The sequence below is a fragment of the Pecten maximus genome, chromosome 6, assembly GCF_902652985.1.
Source record: "Pecten maximus chromosome 6, xPecMax1.1, whole genome shotgun sequence".
NCBI lineage: Eukaryota > Metazoa > Mollusca > Bivalvia > Pectinida > Pectinidae > Pecten > Pecten maximus.
The window spans coordinates 28,105,127-28,132,195 of record NC_047020.1 but is presented as its reverse complement, the minus strand read 5'-3'; the positions used below and the strand labels follow the sequence as shown (position 1 = coordinate 28,132,195).

The 27,069-nt window shown below is 34.5% G+C and overlaps 1 protein-coding gene across 7 annotated transcripts in view; it reads right to left on the bottom strand.

Moving 5' to 3' along the window:
- The window catches only part of LOC117329440 (protocadherin gamma-B5-like), a 45,431-nt gene that overhangs the window by 2,127 nt on the left and 16,235 nt on the right, over nucleotides 1-27,069 (bottom strand). For 2 of the 7 annotated variants that reach the window (XM_033887380.1, XM_033887381.1), the window contains exons 3-5: nucleotides 4,861-7,582; nucleotides 1,114-1,240; nucleotides 242-368 (exon numbers count right to left, since the gene is read on the bottom strand). In XM_033887380.1, coding sequence (XP_033743271.1) covers nucleotides 242-368; nucleotides 1,114-1,240; nucleotides 4,861-7,508 — 2,902 coding nt within the window. In that variant the 5' untranslated portion in view covers nucleotides 7,509-7,582. Of the gene's footprint in view, nucleotides 1-241; nucleotides 369-1,113; nucleotides 1,241-4,860; nucleotides 7,583-7,769; nucleotides 7,882-12,719; nucleotides 12,960-13,477; nucleotides 13,592-17,277; nucleotides 17,568-18,883; nucleotides 19,662-27,069 lie in introns of those variants that run through there. The other 5 variants (XM_033887386.1, XM_033887382.1, XM_033887384.1 and 2 more) reach the window with 5 other exon arrangements.

The following is a 27,069-nucleotide window of genomic DNA, read 5'->3' as shown; positions in this document are numbered from 1 at the left end:
AGAGAATTAATGCATGTTTTAACATTACTTGCTATGTGTTTAATAGGTCTTGTAAAACAAGTTTTCTTAAGATTCTGAAGGAACCGATTCAATTTTATGCAAATCTAATAATATATTTAATCCTTTAATACCACTAGTTATTTATTTATTTATCAGCACCAATAATTAAACACATTACATTCTACAATATAAGTCGTGTCCACTAGATATAGACATATCATTAGAGTGTTAATCGTCTTACCTCCGGTATGGTTACTGCTGGGTACCTCGTCCTCACTTCCGCCCCTCCCACTGTCGCTAGGGATTGTCTCCCCTGATGTGTCACTATTACTGTCACTAGGGTGGGCAACTCTTTGTGGAGCACTTGGCTACAAAAACAAACAAAAGGGTAAAATTAACATTTATTAATGCAGAAAAAAAGCTAAGAGAGGACAAAGCTCATTTTTTTATTTACTCTCCGATATATTCTTTGCTGGATGTTGTGCGTGATTTTCAATCTACCATATTACCAGATTTAATCAGCACTTATCTTTGAGAGATCTTAAAGAGGTGATACAAAAGCCTGGGACGTCCCAGGTGACATAACAACAACCAATTAGGTAATATTGATTCTGTCCCAGCTACGATCAGATGTGACAAAACTTTCCATCGACCACGCCACCGTGCTCAGAGTAAATAATTCAGGCGTATGTTACATGATGTGTAAAGTTTCAAGGCACAATTGACTACTTTATTTGTTACGCTTCACATCCTTACTACTTCTGCTAATGACATCACTATGACAACTTGTTTTTATTTAAAGGTAGACAATGAAATCGATTTCTGGAGTGAAAATTAGATTCTCTAAACTTGTGATATCAGGACTTGATCTGAAGTAAATTAACATAACACATAATTGGTTAGATTGTTCCACGTTATTGATGCTCCTAGTCTCTAACAAAAGTCTTTTGTTATTGTATCATAAAAATTATGACCAGTGACATGAGAAATGTTTATTCTTGAAAATCTAATAATATCTCAGATATACAAGAGCAATGTTATAATACATACAATGATGGAGATACAAAGGTCATTAGAATGATGTTTTATTTCCAGTTTTTATTCTCAACCTACCTCCGTCTGTTCCTGTTGGTGAGTTTTAAACAATAGCTGTTGAAGATGGAGGGCATTCAGTTGTGCAGTTTGTTCTGTGTTTTTGCGGCCATTTTCTGGGACGGAGTCATAGAGGTACATTCCCTGTAGGAAGATAAAAAGAATGGTAATTAGGTGTCTTAATATATCGAATTCATCAAATATCAACAATTCGTCAGACTTGCTTTCCAGAATAAATAATGGATTGGGGTTATGATGGATTATAATTATCATAGTTATGATCTTAGCTAGCCAACATGAATATTCATACATGAAAATGTAATTAGTTGTTATCGAAATATGCTTAGACTCATTAAATTCAGTATCTCACCACATAAATAGTAATACAGAATTTATTTCAATGAGAAAAACACTTTTTTAAAATGAGATATGAAAAATGTTTGTTATTCAAAGAATCCTTATGATACAAAATAGATTTTCACACAATTTGATTTTTCTTTAATTAGAAATGTATAATCAAATCACTGATTTTATAAATTTGAAGTTTTAAAAAATTCACAGGTGCATAGACACAAATATTTTTTTTGCAGGTTATTCATTTAAAAATCAACCATTCAGTCACGGTATCAGAGTAGCCAGGATAAAACTAAACCATTTTACTTCAGATGATTATAGTGGTTTTAATTGTTGAATGTTTAACTTTACAAATTTTAAAGTTTTTAAAGGTCGATTTTTTCATTTTACAGACTAAGTTTACTGAAACAGATTAAACCTGAATCTGATATTTTGAAATCAAAAACAAATTAATCACGCTGAATGATCCCCTAGATTTCGTATCGTAGTTGTGGATACATATGAGCGATTTCTCCGTAAGAGATATTCTGTCAGGTGTCACTTCCCCAAGTAAAACGCAGGAAATCATCCAAGTAATCTTACCACCATTCACAAAAAAAGGTGTGCTTGTTTTCATTCAAATACTATTTGGAGTAATAATGGGTTTGAATTACAATTTATTGACAAATTTTTAACATAAAATTTGGATTAAAACACTTTGAATTGACATGTATATTGACATAATGTGAGTATCGCATGATTTTATGCCATGTATACATGGGACGCGATGGGAAAACGTAACATTACCTCTGTAAACACAATCAATGGCAGTTTAAAATCGTAAAAGGTTTTATACAAATTTTTACTCTTATGTTTCAATTCGGAACAGAAAAACTATATTATCAAATTTGTAAAAACAGGGTAGAAATGTTTTAAAATTAAATCCGAATTGGTACAATATAAGCAGTAGGCAGTGTATCTGTTAAACCTAATATGTATACCTAACTCACCCAGATAGAGGTGTTAAAATAACAGACAGGAAAAACAACAAACAGACCTTAGGAATGTTGGGGAAATATTGACTTACAATTAGCAGTAATGTCCAGCTTATTGACAATCTAAGTATTCCTGGTGGAGCTCAAATAAAAACATTTCACACTAATACATTATCCCCCCTGATTTGTTTGTATTTACCCGACAGATTTGTGGTGGGGTACTCTATCCACTATGAATAGGCCGATTCTCCGAGTACATTTAAATTAAAGGGGCGGCCAGTATGTGTAATGAAAGGCCGAGATAAAAGCATGACCCACTCCAGAACTTTATATAAATTGGGGATCATTTCAAGCTAAATACAAATATACATACAATGTTGAAATGGACAACAGCTGGGCAGTACAGAAAACCAAACGAAAACATCAACTATAGTTAATGTATACTTTCCATCTATAATCATAAATGTCTGACCGTAGTCGGCCTATCATATCCGGCATTAAAACGGCATAAAGTTGTAGAATTATGTACAGGTTTTAGGACAGAGAGGCGTTTTACTCTTTCTTATTGTACTGTTAAAATATCAAAAACCTCCAACCCAAATTTAACACAAGAATCCCACATATAATTTTTTTGTTTGAAGCGTACCAACTTATGACGTACAATGGTAGTTATAACAGAAGATAAGATCTCCGATGGAAATTAAGTATCGGCTGGAATTGACAAATTAATTTCCAGTATTTTTATGAATTTATTTCATATTTCATTAAGAACATTAATGACTCTGACTAAACAATTAAATGTCCCTTGTGGGACGTTAGTGTTTAATGATTTTTCTGTACCTGTATCTCCAGGTAACTTACGATCATTTATCATGTATAAACAAAACCAAGCCTAGCCATAAGGCGTCCACAGTTAGCTACGAAATTCAAACTGACCATGACAAACTGACCACTTCAAATAAGCCAATGAAAACAGAGCGAACTGCTTACCCCGAGGATTACATATATATCCTTTTCTGTCCCATCAGGAAATAAATCTGTTTATCAACGAAAAAGATGTCGCGCCTAAATCTGAAGAAATTATAACATATCACAGCCTCTAGGCAGCTTGTACCAGCGTTCTTTCGGGACGGTGCGATTATAACAGGGTGCATTAACGCCAATTTGTTTATGGTTTAGTATATGTTTGTACGTTTATCTCTTTAATCCTTCTTTAAACTTCGACAGAAATCGGATGTAACAGAACTAAGTATCAATAATTAAAATGTAGCTTAAATAAATATAAGTATCTTAACACTGAGGAGGTGGAGTTGTTTGATTTTAAATTTATAAAATAGATTATGACTTTATCATGATCCTATACTACCGGAGGCCATCACAAACATTTCATATGTTTTGTTTGGCTTTATTTGAATTGTCCTATGAAAATTTCCCTGTATTCTGTAGAGAAGATTACCTAAATAAATTCCAAACATGCAAAAAAGTTTTATGGTAGACATATAGAAAAAACCTAGTTTTAATATCTTAGAAAATGTTGAAAGATATATAAAAATTATCCATTGTATTTTTTAGTAATTTTTTCTATTGTTCAGTACAAAAAACAAAAGTCAAAGACGAAAAAGTAAAATATGAAAAAGAAAATTAAAGAATAAGATGTATAAGTTGTTTAATTCCTATGTCATGAGGTACCGGTACAATGTGTTGTCTGTTTTGCCAAGAGTCCCTAACATTGTTTTATACATCAGTCATCCCCCTATAATTGTCGAGGGGGTGTCACCTCAATCCATCATGGCTGTCCAGAGGTCAGGACGATGTCAGGCCAGGTTTTATCCCCTGACAGGGGGCGACCATGTCTAGCAGGAAGGCCAGTATACCACTCAATTACCCCTAACATATATACACTCTTCTGGCAAGATTTGGGGAAAGTTCTACTTCATACAAATCATAGCTATTTAACATTTAAGATGACTAATTAAATTTTAACTTAGAAATGTTTATTATGCATGTAATCACTACAGTTTCTATAATTAAGAAATGCTTCTATTACTTTAAAAAAAAGTTCTGATTTATAACTTATAACTTTGAAATATTTAAAAAGAAATATTACTGATTGGAATGACTCTGGTATTTATCATATAACACAGATTTAGGTTATTATTATCATTTAAAAAGTCTTCAACAATTATGACAGATTATAACCTTTAACATTGAAAACACTTATTTTATTAAATCTGAATATTGAGTAGACTTTTTAATTGATAAAATAATTCATGCATATGCACTGAATATGCACTGAAGACTAAAATATGAGTTATATCTGTCGGTCTCCTAAAAAAAATCTGTTTTTTTCCATCTCTGTATTCTTATAAAGAATTTTTAACCTAGTCCTTGAAAACTTGGACCACTAAACTTTTCTGGTGATATACTCGACCAGAAAAAGTTGGTATCCGTGGCGATTGGATATTGCATATTCATCCCTTTATTGTTGATATCTTTAAAACTTGTACTTGGCGAAAATGTCACCTCTTTCTTCTTCCTTTCCATGAATTCTGCATCAGAGTTGACATCATGCTGTGATGATGCTGGGGACGCTGAATAACTGTTTGGCACAGGAACACCAAGAGGGCCGTTAGCTCCGTATTTCTGCTTTTGTCGATTTCTATCAATTTTTTTCAAAAAGAAAATTGTCAAAATAATAGCTGCAGATACGAGAACTGTCACTATGACAACCACAATAGATATGGTGATGTAACTGGTCGACTCTCGCTGATAACCGGTGTTTGTGGCATTGTTGACAGTAATGACTGCCGTTAGTTGGGCACATTTAGCCCTCACTGGGTTACCAGAATCTTTGACACATATCACCAAGTTCACAGACTTATCTTTACCAATAGGATAGTTCCTGTTCAGAAACAGCTCCCCCGACTCCGGGTGGAGGAGAAACATATCATCGTCATTCCCCTCATGTATATAGTAAGTTAACTTTTTGTTGGAGCCTTCATCAATATCGTAGGCCTGAATTGTTGTAAGAGGGAGAGAGGTGCCAGACTTGGACCAAATCGTATGATTGGTTTTGTTGGGATAAATGATGACGGGGTCATTATCATTGGTGTCCATCACGTACACGGTAACGTAGGCCGTACTGCTAAGGGGCTCCTCCCCGTGGTCCCGGGCATGTACAACAAAGTTATACTGACTCTGTGACTCCCGATCTAGCACTCGATTGGTTTTTATATCTCCATTCGAAAAAACAATAAAAGGTACCAATAATTCATCCTCAGTTGAGATGAAGTATGTTATCCTGGAATTATCTCCCTTGTCCAAGTCAACTGCACCAACTTTTCCCACAAAAGAATCTGCATCTTGGTTTTCCGAAACATCAAAAGCGAAAATGGTTCTGTTAAACACAGGTTTGTTGTCGTTTTCATCCTCAACGACGACATACACAGAGGCTGTACCCGTACGAGGTGGATCGCCGCGGTCCACGGCCAACACCTTGAACTTGAAATCCACATTTTGCTCACGATTGAAAGAGTTTGTGGCTGTGATTACTCCCGACTCCGACTGGATTGCAAAGTTTGACCCCGCGTCACTGTGGAGAAAGTAGTGGACCTGGGCGTTGACACCTTCATCAATGTCACGTGCCGAGACCTGGACAATCTTGTCTCCGATTTGGTTATTTTCAACTATTGTAGCAGTGTACGGGTTTTTGAGGAAGATTGGATCATTGTCGTTGTCGTCAGTAACAGACACAGTAAAGTTAGCCGACACATTCATCACCGGGGAACCAAAATCGTGGCATGTAACTGTCACGCTGTGATTCACTTCATTCTCCCTATCAAGCTCCTGGTTGAGTAAGATTTTAAAGCCTTTTCCGGGCGGAATACTTTCTGTTTTAAAGAATACACTAGAAACTATACAATCTACACGTCCATTGTCTCCCTGATCAGAATCTTCCACACTGACATGTGCTACAAATGCACCCACATTGGCAGATTCTGGAATCGACACAACATTACCAGATCCAGACAGGATATTGATTCGTACTACAGGTGGATTGTTCCCAGAATCCTCTACATAAACGTTCACTCTGGCTTGCGTCACTTTCTTGGTGTCCCCGTGATCTGTGGCCTCGACGATCATGGTGTAACTTTCGCCAGGTTTATATGTGAGCTGAGTCAGAATATATAGATCTCCTGTGGTAGTGTTGATATGAAACAAGTCCTGAATGTTTGTGTCCGTTGTAGGAATTATCCTGTAGGTGACGCGTCCATTTTCTCCTGCATCCTTGTCGGTGGCGACAACCTGTTTAACAGAGGTGTTTGGTGGGGTGTCTTCCTTTACGGTCACATTGTACACAGACTCACTAAATATCGGCGGATTATCATTCATGTCAGTTACAGAAATATTCACCAACATTTTGCCACTGTTCGGGTTTTCCCCACCATCTTGCGCCGTAACATACATCTGGTAGAAAGACTGAAGTTCACGGTCCAGAGGCTGCCTGACAATTAACTGAACAAGAAAGTTTCCATCTAATTTTTTCGTCACATTCAATGTAAAGAGGTCAGTGATTGGAGACAAAGTGTATCGCTGGATAGAGAACTGTAGACTAGTGTCGTTATCAGTGGCTGGTATGATATCATACACAGAATTCGGAGCTGCATTTTCTGGAATCTCCAATTTCCAGTTAGTATGCGCAAACACGGGTACATTATCATTGGTATCTTCTACAACAACGGTTACCGCGGGAAAGAAAATATCCTGCGACATACTTGACCGAATCGCCACATCGAAGCTGAGATGGCATACGAGTGAACAGATGGCATCTCGATCAATTCGTTTCTTTACACTTAAAATCCCAGTTTGCATGTTCAGGTCGAAATAACTTGTATATTGATTTGTTTCCAAAAACGAAAACTCCAAAGCATTGAATTCTTCCGTTGTTCGGTTTTCATTGAATTTTCCTGTAATGGCTATGTTTCCCACCTCATCTCCGATTGGGAGCTCCTCGAAAACTGTGAAACGGATATCGGCTTTACATTGAACTGCCAAGGTCACCAGAAACAAGGGGAGATAACTATACATGACTGGAGTTGTTTGAAGACAGCCAGGTTACACTTCCACCATAATCCTCTTTCTATTCCTTCACCACGAAGAATCTGTGAAAGAAACATAAATATCAGGATAAGTATTTGAAATTGAAGTAATTAAATTTCAAAACCATTTTTTTAAATAAAAAGTTATAAAAAATTAAAAGAAAATTTACTCTCTTGTACAATTATTTCACACACACATCAGCTTATTTCTAAACTTTATAAGAAAACAATTGAATGTATACTCCTATACCTATACTACACCAGAGGGACCATACCCAGTCGACAGCCTAACTGACAAATACTCCACTAAGTAATGAACCACAACCAAGCTATCATTTAAATTTGTTTCCAAATACTAAGCTTCCTTGAGTTCAATCACAGCCCAAGTGTCCTTAGTGTCCAAACAAACTACAGCTCCTTTTCATGAAATAATAGACCTGTAGGTTTTGCCCACCCGTAGCGTGAAATGTAACAAGTTGCTTAAAGTCCGCACAAAAACACTGGAGACCAGTGTGTTTACTTACACAGAGATGTTTTAATCCTAAACGTTAAGGTACCTGGCAAGGCCCGTGGCCTCACAATGGATCAGGATCCCTATATCTCTTACAACATTATTGAGGAATTGACACAGTGAAATGAGATGTGTTGTTGTTGGTGAATGGTTGACACTGTATTACATGGGTTAGCTGTTCGTATTGACACAGCCAACACACTCCAGTAAATCTCAAGTCAAATATCCTCTAACAAACATATTATATCCTCACCAAACGTGTCACAAGATGTCAAAAATCACTTAAACATTAACTGTAACATTTTTACCTTTTTTCCGTCCTGTATGAATTATACATGGTTTAGTTCCCTAAGACAATAATTTCAAGACACATCCATCGCTCTCTTGGCGACAAAGGACAGATGGCAACCATGCTTCTGTAGTATTTTGAGCGGAATACATTTGTAGATGCTAAATAAGAAATGTGTGGCCTCGGCTCTATGGGATAATTAACAGGTAGCTAACTAGACTGACATTGGTAGACTCTACCTGTCCCCAGGTATGACATCTCAATTAATGTGTCGCTACCTGTGAAACACTGGGCTCTAACAGTGGGAGCCTGGTCTGGAGGTGTGACAAAGGCCTGCAGAGCGATCACATGTAATCAACAGCAACAGCTATAAATCCTCCAAAATCAACAACACATTTGATACAATCAAGTATCAATAAAAAATAAAGCAGATATTTTTTCATAAAAATGAACGATGATGGTAATTGGATGTATATAAATAACTATGGGGAAAATTCTTGTTGATCTCCTGCACCAAAAATCAAATTCCAAACAAAATGAAAGAATTGAGAAATAATCAGTAAACTTTCCCACAGATGTAGTAAGGCAGAATGTAATTAAAAACATTAATCAAAATTCCACGGATTAGCACCAAACACCTGAAAATACTGGGCCATTCTGTCCGTAATGCGACAAAGGTGGACTTATTCATGCAGTCCTCGTAACATAATTACATTTCTCTCCGTTACAATCCAACCATCCTCTGTGATGTGTGATGCACTTTTTAATCAATTTCCGTAGTCAAGATCTCCACCAGATTTAAGGATCGGCTAATCTGTCCTATAGTTACACTGGGAACGGTTCGCTGATCACGATATCGCTGGTATTTTTTGTATCAGACTAGAAATGAAACCCAGCCCCTTCAATCATTTTGTGACAATATATGATAAACCTAGGTTGTGGTATACACACGGTATACCTGCCTCCCGATTCCCCACAATGGAGGCCTAATGGTATTGTATACTTCTGAATGATCCAGTATATCAACGACCATCAGACACAAGAAATATGCCGTGCTGTCCCTTAATCATACCCAGAAATTTTATACCAGGATTTGTAAAATCCAGACCACAACAGGCCCACCATATAATTAAAAGGTTCTGAACCGTTTACTTTAATTTATTAGACAAGGATAAAAAACATCTTTGTAATACAGATAAAGCCGTAAAACATCTACTTCATAAGCAAAAATTATAACCTTGTAAGGGTCTATACTGTTATCATTGTAAAAGCTTATCTAAAATCTATTTACTCCAAATTAGGAATTATTTATAGAATTTATTTTGTATTTCTGCATAAAAATATTTCTAATTATTGTAAAAAGAATTTTTATCTAAATGATATCTATTGTTTTTCACACTTGAATAAAGAATTATGACATGTTAAGAAATTCACAAGATTTTTATCAATCATGATCTTTTGTTCAAAACAAATAATTTATCTTTTATTATACTTCTATGTGAAGATATTTCAGCTTGACAGCTGTGGCCCGATAACCTTGGCAACCATACAAAACAAGATACGGCAGAAGCACCACCAATAAAATGCCTTGCTGATTTTACGAGTGTTTTCTATCTTCTTTGACTGTTTTTGATCTTAGTCACACATGAATATTTCAAAATGCAACATATCATCTGCGACTCCTGGGGATCAGCTAAGTAGCTCTAATAGATGGAGAATGTCTTATGCAAATAAGGTTATGCTCGTCTCCATTTCAAATCGAATGTTTTTAAATAGCTGTGGTGTGCTTTAGGACATCATGATGGTTGTTTGCTCCTTTTTATGATCGCATTAATATTTCTCAACAATATTGACTTTTGCAACATTCATATAATTATGTAAATGAGCATTTCTAAAATTAGCCAAGATAACACTGATGCCATTTCATGGTCTCTTTTTCATTGCATTATCTACCAGATTTCTTTCTTTTAAGTGTTTTTCTCTTTTGTAGATAAGTATAAGCTGCTAAGAATATTGAAAAATTATTTTGGACTAATAGACACTTTCAATTTAAATGTAGTACCAATTTCTTACCCTCCTCGGAGACGTCTCTGGCGTCCTGGACATCAGATTTTTCAAAAGTTTTGGATGCGCAAAATATACTAGTAGAAGTATTTTTTCAGCTTTTCAGCCCCAAAAAGTACCTGTGCAAAGTACACTGGTGCGCAAATTATAGGAGTTTTTACAGCATTTTATGACAAGTCATATCATATGCCAACCATAAACCTTTCAGTGAAATCTTAATTTCTCCGGTATAAATATAAACAGGTGGATTTTTTATCTTCCATAGTAAAACTTTCAGATATAGATCTGATATTTATTATCAGTGTGACATCAGTAAAAAAGTCTGGTTCTTATTGTGGCATTTGTCAAGTTATCTACTATAAAACGTTCAGGTAGAACAGGTAAGTACAATAGGACAGGTAAGCATTGTACCTGTCAATCACTGCTGAAATGGGCATTTAGGGGCTTTTACCAATAAATGTGTCATACCTGCACAAGGTACATACTAAGTGTCATGTGACTGCGGAGTGTTATATAAAAATGTACAGTATTGTTACTTTATATAATAGCTGTGTCTATAGTTTTAACAGTGGTATATTGAGTTAATATTAACAATTAATATATAGTATAATATGATTTAAATATTATTGTATTTACTATATAGCCTTATAGTGTTTTACTAAATATAATACCAATTATAAAGTTTAAACATTACATAAAACTTAAATTAATATATATATTAATAATGGAATAATTTAACTTAAATATATTGAATCTATATAAACATTTCTGATCGTAATTAAATAAATTTTATTTATATAAATATTCTCGATCTTAAATGAATATATTGTATCTAATATTCCTGATCATAAATAAATATATTAAATATTTCCAATCTTAAATGAATATACAAAATTAAGTGTATAGAAATTAGACACTATAAATTTATCTAACATGTGAATGACAAGTTCTTCAGACAAAATTATTAATATGACCTTTCTTATATGTATGTTTTTTAATTTTGTCTTTCTATAAAATAATCAAAATAATGTCTGCTTATTGTTACTATGCTATAAATTATAGATATTAAAATTATCAGTACAATTATACTACACCAATACCATTTTCTTCCTGTAGGTTACTATACACATACGTAATCAATCTGAAACCTAATCACCATTCTATTTAATTATTTCAATTTAAATTAAATTTAAGAATAAAATCCAACATATTAAAGTGAAATAAATGAATGGATATTCATCTCCAATGCACTAGAAATGGAATTCAATCTTCTGATACAATCTAAATTCCCCTTCGTCAAGTCAATTCTGAATAAAAGCTTTGGTAGGTGATGTACCAGCCAGTTCCCTATTACAGCACGACAAATTTTCCTAATCCATACGACTATAATAGAAATCTATCTACTGTATATCAAAAGTCAAGTTGTAATTTACCTACCAATGGAATATCTGGTTTCTTAATTGAAAACCTTTACTCTATAATCATGCAAGCATCTTATTTTTTTATGTCAATGTTTTTGACAATCTTGCAAATCATGATTTAAATTAATTTTCTTTTTTTTTCTTTTTTTTTTCTGAACACTTGACCCAACATGAATCTGACCTCAATTTATTATTAGAAAAATAATTTCTCCATATTTCCTGTCTTAATTCTGTCATTATGACTAGGCATAACTATGGCATAACTATCAGTGTCAGAAAAATAGCTATTGAATTACATAAAATGTAATATTCTTTTCTCAAACGACTCCTGAACAAAACACCTGAATCAGGTAAATTATACTAGTTACCTGTGAGAGAAGGATTTGAATTTGATTTGGCATACCTTTTACCTGTTCAACACCTGTTTATCAATGGCTTGTTGATACATTAATTCTACATCTTAAGCTGAAAAAAACATTGAAATTAATTTCTTATAGGTATTTTAAGAAAGAGTTGTTTGTTTTGGGAGACGAACAGGTGTTACTAACACATGATAAAGTAGTCCCTCAGTGGTACGCTGGAGGTATACGGACAAAAACTAATGTATCATTTTCTGTAGAATAAAAACTTACTGTACATACAATGACAAATCAACAGGCTTCTAGCTGCATGAAACGTATCTGATATAAGGTTCAAACTTCCTGCCACCTGTCGTCCTGTTCTACCAATTAGTAACATACCATGTACAGAAATATTCCTATCAATCAATTTCTATTGACTTAGAAATGTAGGAAATTCCAAAATATTCTCAGCATCCATAAAATATTTGCACAACAAAAACAGATATCGCATTAAACTGCATACCATGGAGATTTACAGGAAGTCATTTTTACATATGAAAAACGTCAAACTCACGCTGGATATCCTGTAAGCCTTTAAATTCCAACCTCAGTCAGGAATCCATCAATTCTACTAGCGTTCTATATCAATTTGAAGGGAAATTCATAGAGCACAAAAATAGTGAATCTGGCATTTGTATGACTGTGACAACGATGATTTTGTATGCTTGAGAGGATGCAGTATTCCGGTGACACAAGAAAACTATGATGTGATTGGTTCAATGTCATGTTGCTAGGAGGCAGGTAAAAACGAGCCAGGTGAGATGTGAGGATGCTCTAGAGTAATGTTGTCCTGTTATCCTGTCACCAATTTATACCGGTGACAAAGCTAGGCACCTGGAGATGTGATAACATCACAGCTTTTACCGACTCAACATGTTATCAGAGAGGATAAAAACTGGTATGGATTTTTGGCAGGTGCTTGCAAATGGCAGATTGAAATTTTGGAAGAAGGAAAAAAGGGCAGTTTTAATTACTACATTAAAATGTCAATGAAAGTTTGAATGTTTTTTATCTTGGAATCTAAGTAGTAAGTTTAAATGTCATAATGGTTTGTAGGCCCAATTATTTCTTTGATTATTTAATTTCAAAGTTAAAATTTTTTAAACTGTTATTTTTTTGTTTGCTGGTCATTTTGGGATTATGCCAGAGGATGGCTGAAAAGACATGTTAGCTGGGCTAGTCCCAAAAATAGACAAGAAAAATATCAATAAATTAATAATTAATGTTCAGTATGAAGTACCTCAGACAAAGATAAATAAGTTAAAATCTTACCAGTATTGAATCATCTATAAAAGCTGTATTATATAAATCCTGTGTCAAACTACTTCCTGTCTATCACTCAGTCTCCGCAGCCCAATGTTTACCTGTGTACAGGTGGTGTTGACGAGGTGGTAAGTGTCCGTCACACCTGTAGTTAGAGCCTATTTAACACTAGCGGGGGATGGGATGTAGTTATCTTGTCTTATGTAACCCTATGTAGTGTGGGTATTACACTTATTAACTAAAGTAGCTGATAACAGTCAGTGAGGCCCCCAAACGTCACACCTGTGTCAGCCAGGTAACCGGGAGACAGGTAAGTTCTATAGTAACACCATACCTCCACACAATCACTGGCTTCAATAGATCAAAATAGAGCCATCTAAGTGTGAACAAGATGTTTTCTTTCAGATAATCACTTAAGCCTATTGACAAAATTATTTAGATGATTAGGTAAACAAAATAAAGCTAAATACTTCAGGTGAAGTGTGCAGGTATGTGGTTTTAAAGTATAATCAATCTCCCTTTGTGTTCACAATAAACGCTGTAATATACAGGTAAGTATGGGAGAGGAAATATCTGTCTGCACCAACTTCTTCTGGTTATTTACAGTGATAGAGACCTATATAATAATTTATATGACAGAACATCTCTGACAGGACATATTGGTTATAATAAAACAGTTAAAATTAGATGGTTACTATGGTTTATGGAATCTCTGTAAAAAACTTTTGAACAATTAATTATGCATTTTCTACTGAAATAAAAAAAATAAGGAGCTGTAACTTTTTAAACTTACTTACCAAAATGAATGATATTGAAGATGAATTCAAAGTATAGGTAAATTCAAATTTGTCACAAACAGATTCAAGTTGTAGTTGGATCCTTTGACTGTTGGAAGACAGTGCATTGGTACCTGGCTAGTCCAGTAGGTTACCTATATATGGAGTAGAGCTGACACCTTTATGACAAAGCTTGGAGGATAAGATACAGGTAATCCCTGTGACAGGTAAGGCGCTGGTTCTGACCCCTGACACTCCTATAGCCTGCAGTCAGGTGTGCTACTCAGCTAGCTTGGACCTCTAACTTACTTTGAGTGTCCTTGTAATTAGTTAATTAATGAGCAATCAGTGTTTTCAGTATGCAAGGGCATGCTTTAAGAAAACAATATTGGAGTATATTGTTTAATGAATCTCTTAATAATGCAACTCCTATTTCCCCCCTAAAAATACTCAGAACAGTCACTTTACATCACATTTGATTATCAACTTTCTAAATTTTAAAATTAACAAAAATATCCCCTAAAAGCACAACTTTTTAAGTGCATCTTAAATTACCTTTAAACTTTACCAATTTACACAAATTATTCTACAAATCACTTCCTACATAAATATACATGTCATATATCATATTTTCCCTTTAAAAATATTACTATAGAAAACAATATTTTTTGTTACTTTTAGGAATATTTCTGCACACATTTAAATCTTAAAATATATTGTTTCATCCCAAAAACCTGAGAATTTCAAATATATGTCAAATATTTCTTTCAAAAATTTTACAAACATTTCTTATGTTGATTTTTTGTTATCATATAATCATTTTTCGAAATATTTCTGATGTTGAATTTTGGTATAGTCATAACTATCATAAATTTTATGAATATTTTAACATACTTTTTGTTATATTTTAACATACCATTAATTTTTCGCATATTTTTTTAGCATTTATAGTCAATGCTAATTCCTCATCAATTTCTATTTGACACATGTATTTAATACGAGTTATAAATAAAATAGTAATTTTACATATTATTACTGACTAAAGTACGGACACAGGGGGAACAAGGTAAACACTGGCCTTGTCATTGTTACATACCAGCTATTCACAACATTTAATAAAACCATATGATAATTATATGATAATTATATCAGTACATTTTTCTATTGTAGACTAACCAGAAACAATTTTTTTCTATCCATCATTATGACATTGGCCACCAAGGTATCGGGTTAAAATTAACAACAGTGGCGACACCTATAGACAAATTTGTCGCCTCCAACAAACTGTTGATGCAGAAAAGTATATATGAGACCCTGAAAAAATCACATACCATGCCTCATTAGGTCCACAATTTATCTTTCTGACTACAACTTAACATAAATTACTCGAAAGGAACCGATGATGATGATATGAAAATTAGATCAACAATGTGATCAGAAATATGTAACGTATATATCATGACAGATAGAAATGTTAAAAATGACTGATGTCATTATAATGTGGAATACATTATAAAATTCGGTTATATTGATTGTCACACAATGTAAATCTATCACAACCCACTAAATATAACTGCTCTCTCATCCTGACACATGTTGTATTTGTTACTTTTTTATTTACTGCAGACCTATATACATATCATTTTTTACTTTTCTATTTACTGCAGACCTGTTGTTACTTTTCTATTTACTGCAGACCTGTTATTTGTTACTTTTCTATTTACTGCAAACCTTTTATTTGCTACTTTTCTATTTACTGCAGACCTATTATTTGTTATTTTTCTATTTACTGTAGACTTATTATTTGTTATGTCACTATTAACTGCGGACCTGTTACTTGTTACGACACTCTCTACTGTGGACATGTTACTTGTTATGTCACTATTTACCACAGATTTGTTACGTCACTTTTTACTGCGCACATGTTACTTGTTACGTCACTATTCACCTGTTACTTGTTATGTCACCATTTACTGCGGACCTGTTACTTGTTACGTCACTATATATATATTTATTGTGGACCTGTTACGTCACTTTGTATACTGAGGAACATTTTTTTGTTAAAATTCTAGCGTTTATTATACACAAACTATTAAACAGGAAACTTGTGTATCAGTTAATCAACATGTCACCATCACATTAATTCTCACAAACAAAATCAATAACTCGGAAAGCAGCTCTCATTGCGTAATTGTGACCATTAATTTTTCTGACAACTTGACTGCGGGAGTAACATTGACGTAGATTAATGTGATTTCCTGTGTAACTTAAAGTGTAACTTAAACAACGATATAGGGGAACTGACAATCCCACTTAGACATTTCTCAATAGGTTACGAAGCATATTTTTTTGAATGTTCAACTTCAAAGATTGCGATATGATCTTTTGAGTCTTATCCTGTCACATAACAAGAAGACGAGAGTAAGTCCGGACTAGTCAGGGATCAGAGCGAGATCAATTGACGGTGTAAAACAGAGACTTAATCCTCCCAAGGACATGGTATTACACAGATTTCTGTCCTTTTAACACCACTTGATAACCCTTGACCAAAACCGTTTGGTTTCTCAGCTAGATCCCGGATAATCAGCCTGATCAGCCTGATCGATGAACCACTCGTTGATCACAGATTAATATTTTGAACGGACAACTTCTGAGAAAAATGGAATTTGCCTCCAGATGATATCAGATAAGACTTCAGTACCAAAGTCTAATATATAAAACCTCTGTGATGATAGTAATGTCTGGGCATAAGGAAGATAAATTATATAATACATATTACCCAAGTAGCATTAAAAAGAAATCACTTCACATCTAAAACTTTATAAATTCTACAAATTTCTTTTGGATGATTTAAATAATTAAAATGGCTTTCACCAGCAAATAAGCCAAGATGACTTCAGTCATGGCCTTCAAAAACAGGGATGCTTCATAAAGTACCTCAAGTCTGGGTTTCACCTGATTTTTTGCATCAGTTTTACATGGGTTGGCCTCACATTAACAATTAATTAAGAAGTCAGGGTTAATTAAACTTACCAAATAAATCCAGTATAGAATCAAAGTATATGTTGACTTGAAAGTGCATCCAACCTTCAACTCAAAATCCAACTGCAGGATGTCAACTGGACATCAATGGATATTCCCACAGCACTGATGACCACTAAATCAAGGTGAGATAATCCCAAGTTAACTTTGACCAGCTAAAACTGACCATTTTCCAGACTGCCTAATCCCAGACAGTGTAATTATGAGCTGGTCAGTGAACAGTGGTGTACAGGAATTGGACAAGACTGGACACACATTGTCCACAAAGGCTCATCAGGACCGGTCAGTACTAATTACAGGTATCACTGTAGGGTTAGACTGGAGACCCCTTTACCTCCACACAAGTCTGCACCCAGTGTTAGGACCAGGGCTTTTAACTAGTTACAGATTTATAGCTTAATCTAGTGATTAGGTCTGGGTCAATTGAAAAAACTGCTTTCCCTTAGGCCAGACCTTATAGCTGGTTAGTACTGAAACAGTTTAGATCTTCCACCTCACATGGTTGAAATGTCTAATTTATGTCCTATAATGCTATGATCGGAAATCTTTCAAACAATTTTTATAGACGAAAGTTCGTTTAAGAATTGATGCAGTTGCTAAACTAAGAATGAGTCGGTCAGAAGATGTATAATCAGATGTCTTGACCGATGGTTTTTACGATTGGGCCTGAATGAAGTCGTACCTTTGGATGTGCGCCGAGCCATGCTAATTAGAGAGGTTGGTGAAAGAGAGGCTCGCTTTTGGTGTCATAATCTTCCAAATGTAATGTAGGGTTATAGAGTTTTATAGCCAACAATGCCAGAACAAATCCACGGTACTTTTATCCTGTTTTTATGACAATGGTCCTGAATGGCCAAAATAACTGACCATGAACTTGACCATTACCATCAGTGAATGAGACTGGACATCTTGACCAATGGACGTGATTACTTTACCTATACATTGCTTTCCTTTGATCTTTGGGTATTCTTTGATAAAGCATTACAAAATAGCATGCATTACATAAAACCAAATCAAATTCTTTAAAGGGTCTTTTCACAGTAGTGATAGGCTAGTTGAGGCTATTAAACGACTGGACAACCACATACAGCTGGGTTAAAGGACCAAATGATAAACTGCTGGTATTGTTGCTTTCTTACCTGTAAAATCTATTTGTAGATTTATTGTCGGTCATAACTATTTCATGATCAGTTTAACACAAACTTGATTTTATTTTGTAGATTTAACTCAAGCTCTGTACAAATTGGGCGACAGTAGACTAGACAATGGCCAGTAAAAATGACACAGTAGGGAATCCGTCCCGTCCGGATTTAACGAACAATGTGAAAGATTCAACAGGTTAAAACAGTGTATTGAACCAGCGGAATCGTCAACAGTTGTCAGAAAACATCACCAACGTGACAGACTCTCTATCCATATACTTACATAATACTTTAACTTTCTGGTATGGACATTAATCCATAAACGTAAATCAGTTTACAAATAAAGCAATCTTAAAATGGCAACAGATTTAAATTTGCTCCACTAACATATTGTTAAAGAAGGAGACTGGAGAGAAGCATTCAAAGTAACACTTATCCATTTTTTGTTTACTTACCAAACAAGGACTCCTGCACCAAATTGTCACACATCTGAATTTCCTTATCCATAATTTCCTTATCCATATATATTTTTTTCGTCAACACAGAACATGTGTTCTAGAAGAAATAATTCAGACCATGGGCCTTGTCTAGCTCCAATGTACTTGGTAGTTAGGAACAGGGATATACTATCTTATAGCACCAAAGTGTAAAACTAGCCAAGAAGTTTATCAAAGTTTTGGATATCACACCTACACAATGGAGTAGATTAAAGCCAGTTACCGCCATGTAATGGATTAAGTTTAACGGTCAATACTGATAACCCTCGGACAATGACCAAACATCCTGGCTACCCAGACCTTATCAGCAGACCAGGCAAATGCTACTGATGTGCTCACACAAATGGAAAAAGGAAGAAAAAGGATCAACAAGGCTATTAATTAAACCTTGGCCAGATTCTGATTCACGGGCCTATCAACAAGGGGCCGTTAGGGCACCATTTACCTGGAAGTTGTCAAAACTTATCGCACAACTCTTCAAACTGTTGAAATGGTAAATGTCTAAGGGATGTATTACTGTAAATCTGTGATTGATAACTTTGAACAAACTTCTGGCCCAATCTTAATCACAATGAATGATAAAGGGAGTTGATGGCCGGAGTTACAGTCTGTTCAACCCCTGTTTTTACAGGAAAATGGAAACAATTACAAAGCGCATTTGATGTATTTGTAGAAAATTACGATGTGATGTAAAAGCAATAGAACTATCATGCTTTTTCTCTGTTTATATACAGGCAGCGGATTTAAAAAAAAAAAAAAACACCTTTTGATAAATTAAAAAAAAATTTAATTGAAAATGCTTTTATAATCGTAGCTTTAAACGAAATACCTGCAGGTCTTAAATCTACCAGTACGTGAACTTTTTGCACTGAACATGACTCCCCTTAATTAACAGACCTTAAATATATTAACACCCTCACCTCTGTCATCTTACTATCAATAATGATCAAGACAAAAAACTGATTATATCCAAATTTAGTCACAAATTATCATAATATTGTTTATGTATTAATCAAACAGGACATGTTGGATGTCATTGGATGTAAAATTAAATCAAAACATAGACGGAGATCTGCTTCCTTGATGGTATTATAGACACTGGGTACACAACACAACTGTCAAAGGCGGTAGGAAATGCTCGTTTTACTTTTCACACTATCATCATTGTGTCTTAGCATGTCTAGACAAGAAAGCAATTATCAACATAATTTTCCATAATATAATATCCCTGATCAGAAGAACAGTTTTCACTGCGAGTGATGTCCAAACCTGGCATTAACTTGACTGACAACTGGACTATTTACCCTGAAACACCATAGCCCTATCTACCAACTACAAATTTAGATATTAGTTTTTCACAACTTTCTACTTGTCAAATTGATGGGCAGATGTTGAAGGAGTTAAAATTATAGGAAACACCTCTAGACAAACACCCTGAAACTGGTCCACGTTAGTTCAGTGTTTGTTTTGGAGGGTAGAAAAACATGTCATTCAAAGAAATCTGCCTATACACTCCCCACTCGATACCATAATCATCCGCCATTTGCTATTTTGAAAGATAAAAAGTGTTTTTCCAATCAATACAGCACCAACAGTATCTGTCTCCGATTATGTCGGAGCTGCAATAGAACCTTTCCATTTCATTGTGTCTCATCTAGATTAAGCAGCCGGTTCACATTGATTTTCAATAATCTACCTTTTTGTTCAATGATAGCCTATTTAAAAATTCAAATTAGCAAATGGATGAAATTGAAATAGACATTAGGAAAGGGAAGTAACTCAGAACTTTCCATCACGAGACCAAAATTCATTTAATGGGTAACATGTAATTCTAGTACTTAACTATACACATGTACATGATGGAAGTGTTAATATCGGGCCCCAGCTTCATCAACATTCCTAATTAATTTCAGGAAATTCCTTAACATTTCCATAGGAAAGTATTTCAGATTTAAGGACAATCTTAATAGTTAAAGAACCTTCTTTAAATTCTGTAATGCTTTCCTACTGAACATTTAAGTTAAGAAAACTGGGCCAGATCAGCAAAAAGTTTTGAAATCTTTCTGCCAAATTAATTAAATTCCAAAATAGATTTAAACTGTAATTAACGGTAGCTTTATAGCATAGGTACGCTTGAAAGAATAGGATGTTGAAACAAGGCATTATTTTCTAAATGTGCCATGGAAACTGCTCCAAAGCAAACAAAGAAATATATGAACAGTTCTAAAAATTTCATTTTTCCAGTTTTTAACTTTTACATATAATCTAAATTTTACAAAATTAATGTTCACTACTATTCAATTATCAGGATCAATAAAATAATCTTAATTCAAATAAAAGAGATTGATTTTACTTGTAGGAAGAAAATATTTGTGGTGGTATATATATACTGCTTTAGACACACAAGCTTGGTGTGAAATTTACAGCTGTCTTCTTTACAATAACACAATTCCTTCGTTTTTCATTTTAAATCTTTTATAATTTGTTTGAATATGTTTTTCCTATCAAACCAACGCTAAGATAAATACATGTTTTATCAAATCTCAAATTTTAAAGTGGCTGAACCCTGTAATGTCTCTGGGTATCTCGAGGTTCTTGAGAATAGCGTAAATACTCGGTGAACATTGATTTCCTTAACAACTCAAGAGATTCCTATAGATATACAGATGACTTTACTGACATCCCCTGTAATTAAATACCAAAATCTATCAAACAGAATACTCCTGCAATGTTTGAACATTTTCTTAAGCCTTTCTATCTTGCCTAGCAAAGGAAAAATTTCAAAAGGAAAAACTGACAATGTAAGTTCTCAAAATAATAAAGGATACAATGATTTGACAATGCACGCATTCTGACAAATGTTGAATGTCAGGTAAGATACCTGGGGTGGCAGAGATGAGTGTTTGTTTAGAAAGTGTAAACAAGCCAATCAGAAAGCGGGACCTGAATGAGCTATATTGACTTGGTAGCGGACATTATGAAAGGTATATTGATAATAAATTCATTATTATATCAACTTCAACTAGGAGCGGCCTCAAGTCAAGAACTCATCTATTATATCTAAAATCTTCAATATAGAAACTTTGCAAAATCTAAAACACTTGGCATAAAGGTGAGAAACTTCTGTACAAGAGTACTTCTTCTTCACCTACAGATACAAGTAGTTTTTGTATTTCTTCCCCTCTGAATAAAATAATTTTTAACCTCTCTTATGAGACCACTTTCATTCACATCTTTTTATCTAGCACAAAGAATTAAGCCAATCTCCAAAAATAATTTCTATCATAAATATTTTTTTGTAGTTTTTATTTTTAACAATATATCCCTATTTGAGAATTTTTTCCTATTAATTTTTACAATCCTACCTCTGTATAGATATATTTTATCAACAGAGTTTAAAATGTCAAGACTCTGGATCAAATTTCAAGGTAACAGCAGAATGTAATATCATCGTACCATGTATCTTCTTTTACATGTATTAACACTCTTTCAAATCTACTGATCAATAAAGACCAAGATAAAAATCTATGGTGAAATAAATTTTCCTTTTTTTCTTCTTAATTTCAATAGAATAGAGAGATTATTGTTGATATTTAAATTTAATTCTAATTTTGACAATTTGTGTTCCAGCACAGGTTGTTTCACACACTGGTACATATATCCTCACAAGATCCGAGATGTCTGTCTCCGCCCTTTTTGATAAAATTTGCAAATGGACAAAGAAATTCAATGATCTACAGGACTAATAAATTGTCTTTTATGAAAACTAGCGTATTTGGATATTAATTTTTATAAGAATGGTCGTGATAAAATCTGATTTGTGGTAGGCATGAACCCAGAGATCACCACTTACAATACAAAGCTTCTCTCCATTGTGTGGTCCCGATTTTTTTAATCGTTGAATTCCCATACAATTGTCAGCCAATTTTTCTGTCAATACGCATCAAGATGGGGCCGAGATAAATACTGACAAGACTCAATGTTTTCAGCGAAATGAAATGAACGAGAAACCCGAGCCGCTCTGATATTATACTCTTGTCATATTTGTTTATCTAGAATTTATGTTCATTTTGCCTGAGTACATGGTTAGTACTGGGTAATAGAAAGGGAAAAAAATCCATCATTAAAGATTATGACAGAAATTATCTGTGATTATATTAGTGAATCAGATAAGATTCACTCTCTGTGACAAGATGGTCGCCATCCCACCAACTGCAGTTTTTGTTTGGACTTACCAGACCTAAATTAACACAGTGTAATTAGCTACTTGGGAGACACAATGCGACTATACCACACGACATAGCGACAGATCCACTTGTTAAAAGATTGTTTGTGTCTCACTTTCAATACCAATCTATACACTCTCTGGAGAGTGTGTCAGTCAAGTGGAAAAGAAATCAGACGAAAAAAAAACCCAAAGAAAACTCTAAAAACAGCACTAATTATGAGAAAGACCTGAAATAATGTTTTACATGTACAGTGCAGACCGTAGGAATGAACACAAAGTCACCATGTGCCGGCGTTTGATTTTCTATTCAAGGGGTAAATCACAGCGACCGATCACCCTAAATCCCTATCAGGGATCATGAAAACGGCGTCATCGCGATCCCCGGTGGTAATGTGTTCATCAAAATCCGCGGTGATCGTTTCTCCGCGAAACATCAAAGCAATTTGTCCGCCGCGAATCCTGATGATGCAGCCCCGGAGGGCCACGATTACATTCAGCCCTCGGTTTTACCTGTGGTGGTGTGGCTCTCAGTTGACCATTATCGACCCTTATCGTTGTACGTGTACCGATTTTTTTACCGCTAGCAGTCGAGACGATTGGTAGATTTTGTGACTTACATGCAAGTGTCCTATCCCTAATGCAAGACTCGAATTCGAAGTGATACGGTTCTCCGTGACGATCATGGGTATAACTAAATAAAAAAAACATCTGGATACCGTATAGTGAGTCTACGAAATTCCCTTAACGTCTCAATTGCTGCTGTTGATAAATGATGTGGTTTAAATGATCTGCAATTCAATACTTGTATATTATCCAATGACGCCTCGGTTTTTCTTTGATCTTTTGTTGGCGATATATTGCATACTATGTGATATTTCAAATATCACATATGTGATATTTCAAATATCACATATGTGATATCTGAAATATCACATGGCATTTCTGATTGGTCCATGCCTCAGTCTTGAGGCGGGGCCAATTTCAAATGTAGGCGTGACAAATGATCGAACAAAGACAGGAAATGCATTTCAAACAAAATTTAATGAAATACGAGTGCCGTTTAAATTTTTTCTGTCTTCTTTCTTCACCTTGTATGCACGTACAGCCCTGCTGCGATGTACCGTTCTGTCCATAATGAGTTGTTCATCAAAACCTGACAAAACAGAATATAAAACCCTGTTCATATTTTATTAAGTAGAATATATATTTTTAACAGATCAGTAAAAAAAACCGCATACATTACATGATTACATATAAAATTTCAGTCATTTAAAAAAAAATGGTTATACAGATTACGCTAAATGTAACAATATACTTTCGTTGCACAAAAATCCTATCATAAACAAAATCGTGATGAAAATGATAACAAGACGAGTGGATAAAAATACCGATTTACCGATTCATTGATTTCTTTAAACAATTTCACGGATTTTCAAAGGATTTTGTGACATTGTGAACGTCGAAATTTACGAAAAATATTTCATTTCACAATTTGTTCAAACGATATGATTTTAGACTTACCTGCATGGTAAAGGGAAGTAGCGCAGGTCCTCTTTCCGGAATGGTTTATGTAATTTCCCTCGAATCCTGCAGCCTTTCACATGTTTTTCACATTACCATTCGGTTCATTTACAACAATTGGCTGAGTTAATTCCTTGGTATCAACTATTCCAATGTCAGTAGCTACCGTGTCACTATCTTCAAGTTCATACTCATCTACGGCCTGTGATAATGTTATATCGTCGAGGTCAGTGAACACATCGACATCAGTGATCAGTACCTGATCCGTCATGGTTGACAGTCTCACTAAAAATGAATGGGCTACTGTGACAGAAAACAAAACGTGTCAGAAATTGGCGGGAAACATATCACAGTGACAGGTTCTGATCAATTTTATAGCTCCACCCCTAGGCACGTGGGTGACAAAACCTCGGCTGTCATTGGATAAAACAGATACAAAATGGGTACTCGTGACGTATCGCATATATCACACTCGTGCTACGCACTCGTGTGATATATCCGATACATCACTCGTACCCATTATGTATCTATTACTAGGCCTATGCATTTAATCACTACTGATTTAGCTGACCTGTTTATAGATGGCGCTTTGTGCATGACCTCAGATGCCATGACCTCGGAGAGGCCACATAAGGGGCTCGTTATTTAGTGAAAGATCTCGGACTTATTTTTACGTGATCTAGCAAAGTCCTTAATTGCATAATTTAGTCATCACATATATCTGAAGTATATAGCTAGTAAGATGTCTGTTTGAGAAATTGATCCATATACGTGTACGACCTGTGACGGATGAGAAGACGATAAACATTGATAAGATCATTACTTGTCCTCGCGGGGACATAATGTATGTTTTTGGTTTCGTAATTGTTTGAAGAAAACCAAATTTTATCCTGAATACTATAGCTTATAATTATTTCGTCTGACTTTTTGTAGCGGGTTTCATACATAGACTGTACAATTCTTTAAACATTTCGTAGTTTAAATACACGACTTAAAGACGTTGTGTGTTTTCTTACTATCATTATTTATGTTGATATATATGCTACTTGCAGTTTACAGGGACGATTCCGGGGTGGCTAATAGCATAGACATACACTTGGGCGCATTCAAATTACCTGTAGATATAGAAATCCATGCTCATATTTTCCAAACTATATATATAGTAGTTAATCAACTTCATTATTTCATTAACAGCCAAATTGTCACAGCAAAATCATTATGCGAGGTCTCTTTTTTTTCTATTACATGCATGATTGGAATCTATGTGTGTATACTATAAATGTTGTGTATATTGTTAAATGGAAATTGTCAAATAAATATTGTTTGAAATACATAGACTACAGAATGATGTGTATGTATAGTCTGATGTGCCCTCTCTATTGTGAGAAAACAATACATTGGTGTATGTAATAAAGAAATCTATAAAATACATTTTAACATATTTCAATTAATTATAAGCATAACATGGGAATCTTTCCCGTCCCTTTTATTTTGGAAGCAAAACAAAATAACGTACTAACAATACAGACGTCACCATTACGATCAAGACCTAACGTCCAAACAATGTGAACTATTTCGTCCTTTCTCTATCTACAGACCAGTCTATTTTACGTCCAACGAAGCCTGATGATAGATCATGTAATTTGAAATTGTCCATTGAACTGGTAGGTAACAAAGGAGTTCCAGAAGAAAATATTTACCTTCTGTGAAGAGAATGTCGGAGAAGAGTATATAATAGATATATTATATCATTATCGTGGTTTTGTTTTACCGCAATCATTGAAAATTCGCTAGGAAATCATATATTCCAAATCGTTACCGTTTAAAACCAAATGAAATCAAACTGAATGATCTATTAAACGGTCATACTTATAAATGAGTTATAAATGGTGTATCATTATTTTCTAGAAAAAAATCTCTATATCGCGTAATATAATCATAATTGAAGTTAGTGAAAGCGATATAGATTAATTCTCTATACACAGAACAATTACATGCCGTGTAATTACCGTTATAGAAATGTTTTCACTAACTGTTAACACCTGTCAATCACATATCTTAATTACAATAGAGAGTATACCTGTTTCGCAATGACCCCATCGGACCCCTATGTTTTTTTTTACCTGAGGGGAGTATATGTTGTTATCCAGAAGGATGTTAGGCTGTAGTTGGTCCATGTCTACTACCTGTATCTCACATCTTACCGTAGGATTTTTTTTTAAAATAAATAAATGAAATTACACGTTTTAAATCGCAACAATTAGTGTTCGTGTATTATCTCAATAATTAATAACAAATACACGGGATAACAGCTACCGTAATTATTTAAGTAAATATAAACTAAATATTGTGAAATTATACCCTTATGTTTTGGGCGACACTCTCATAAATCCTA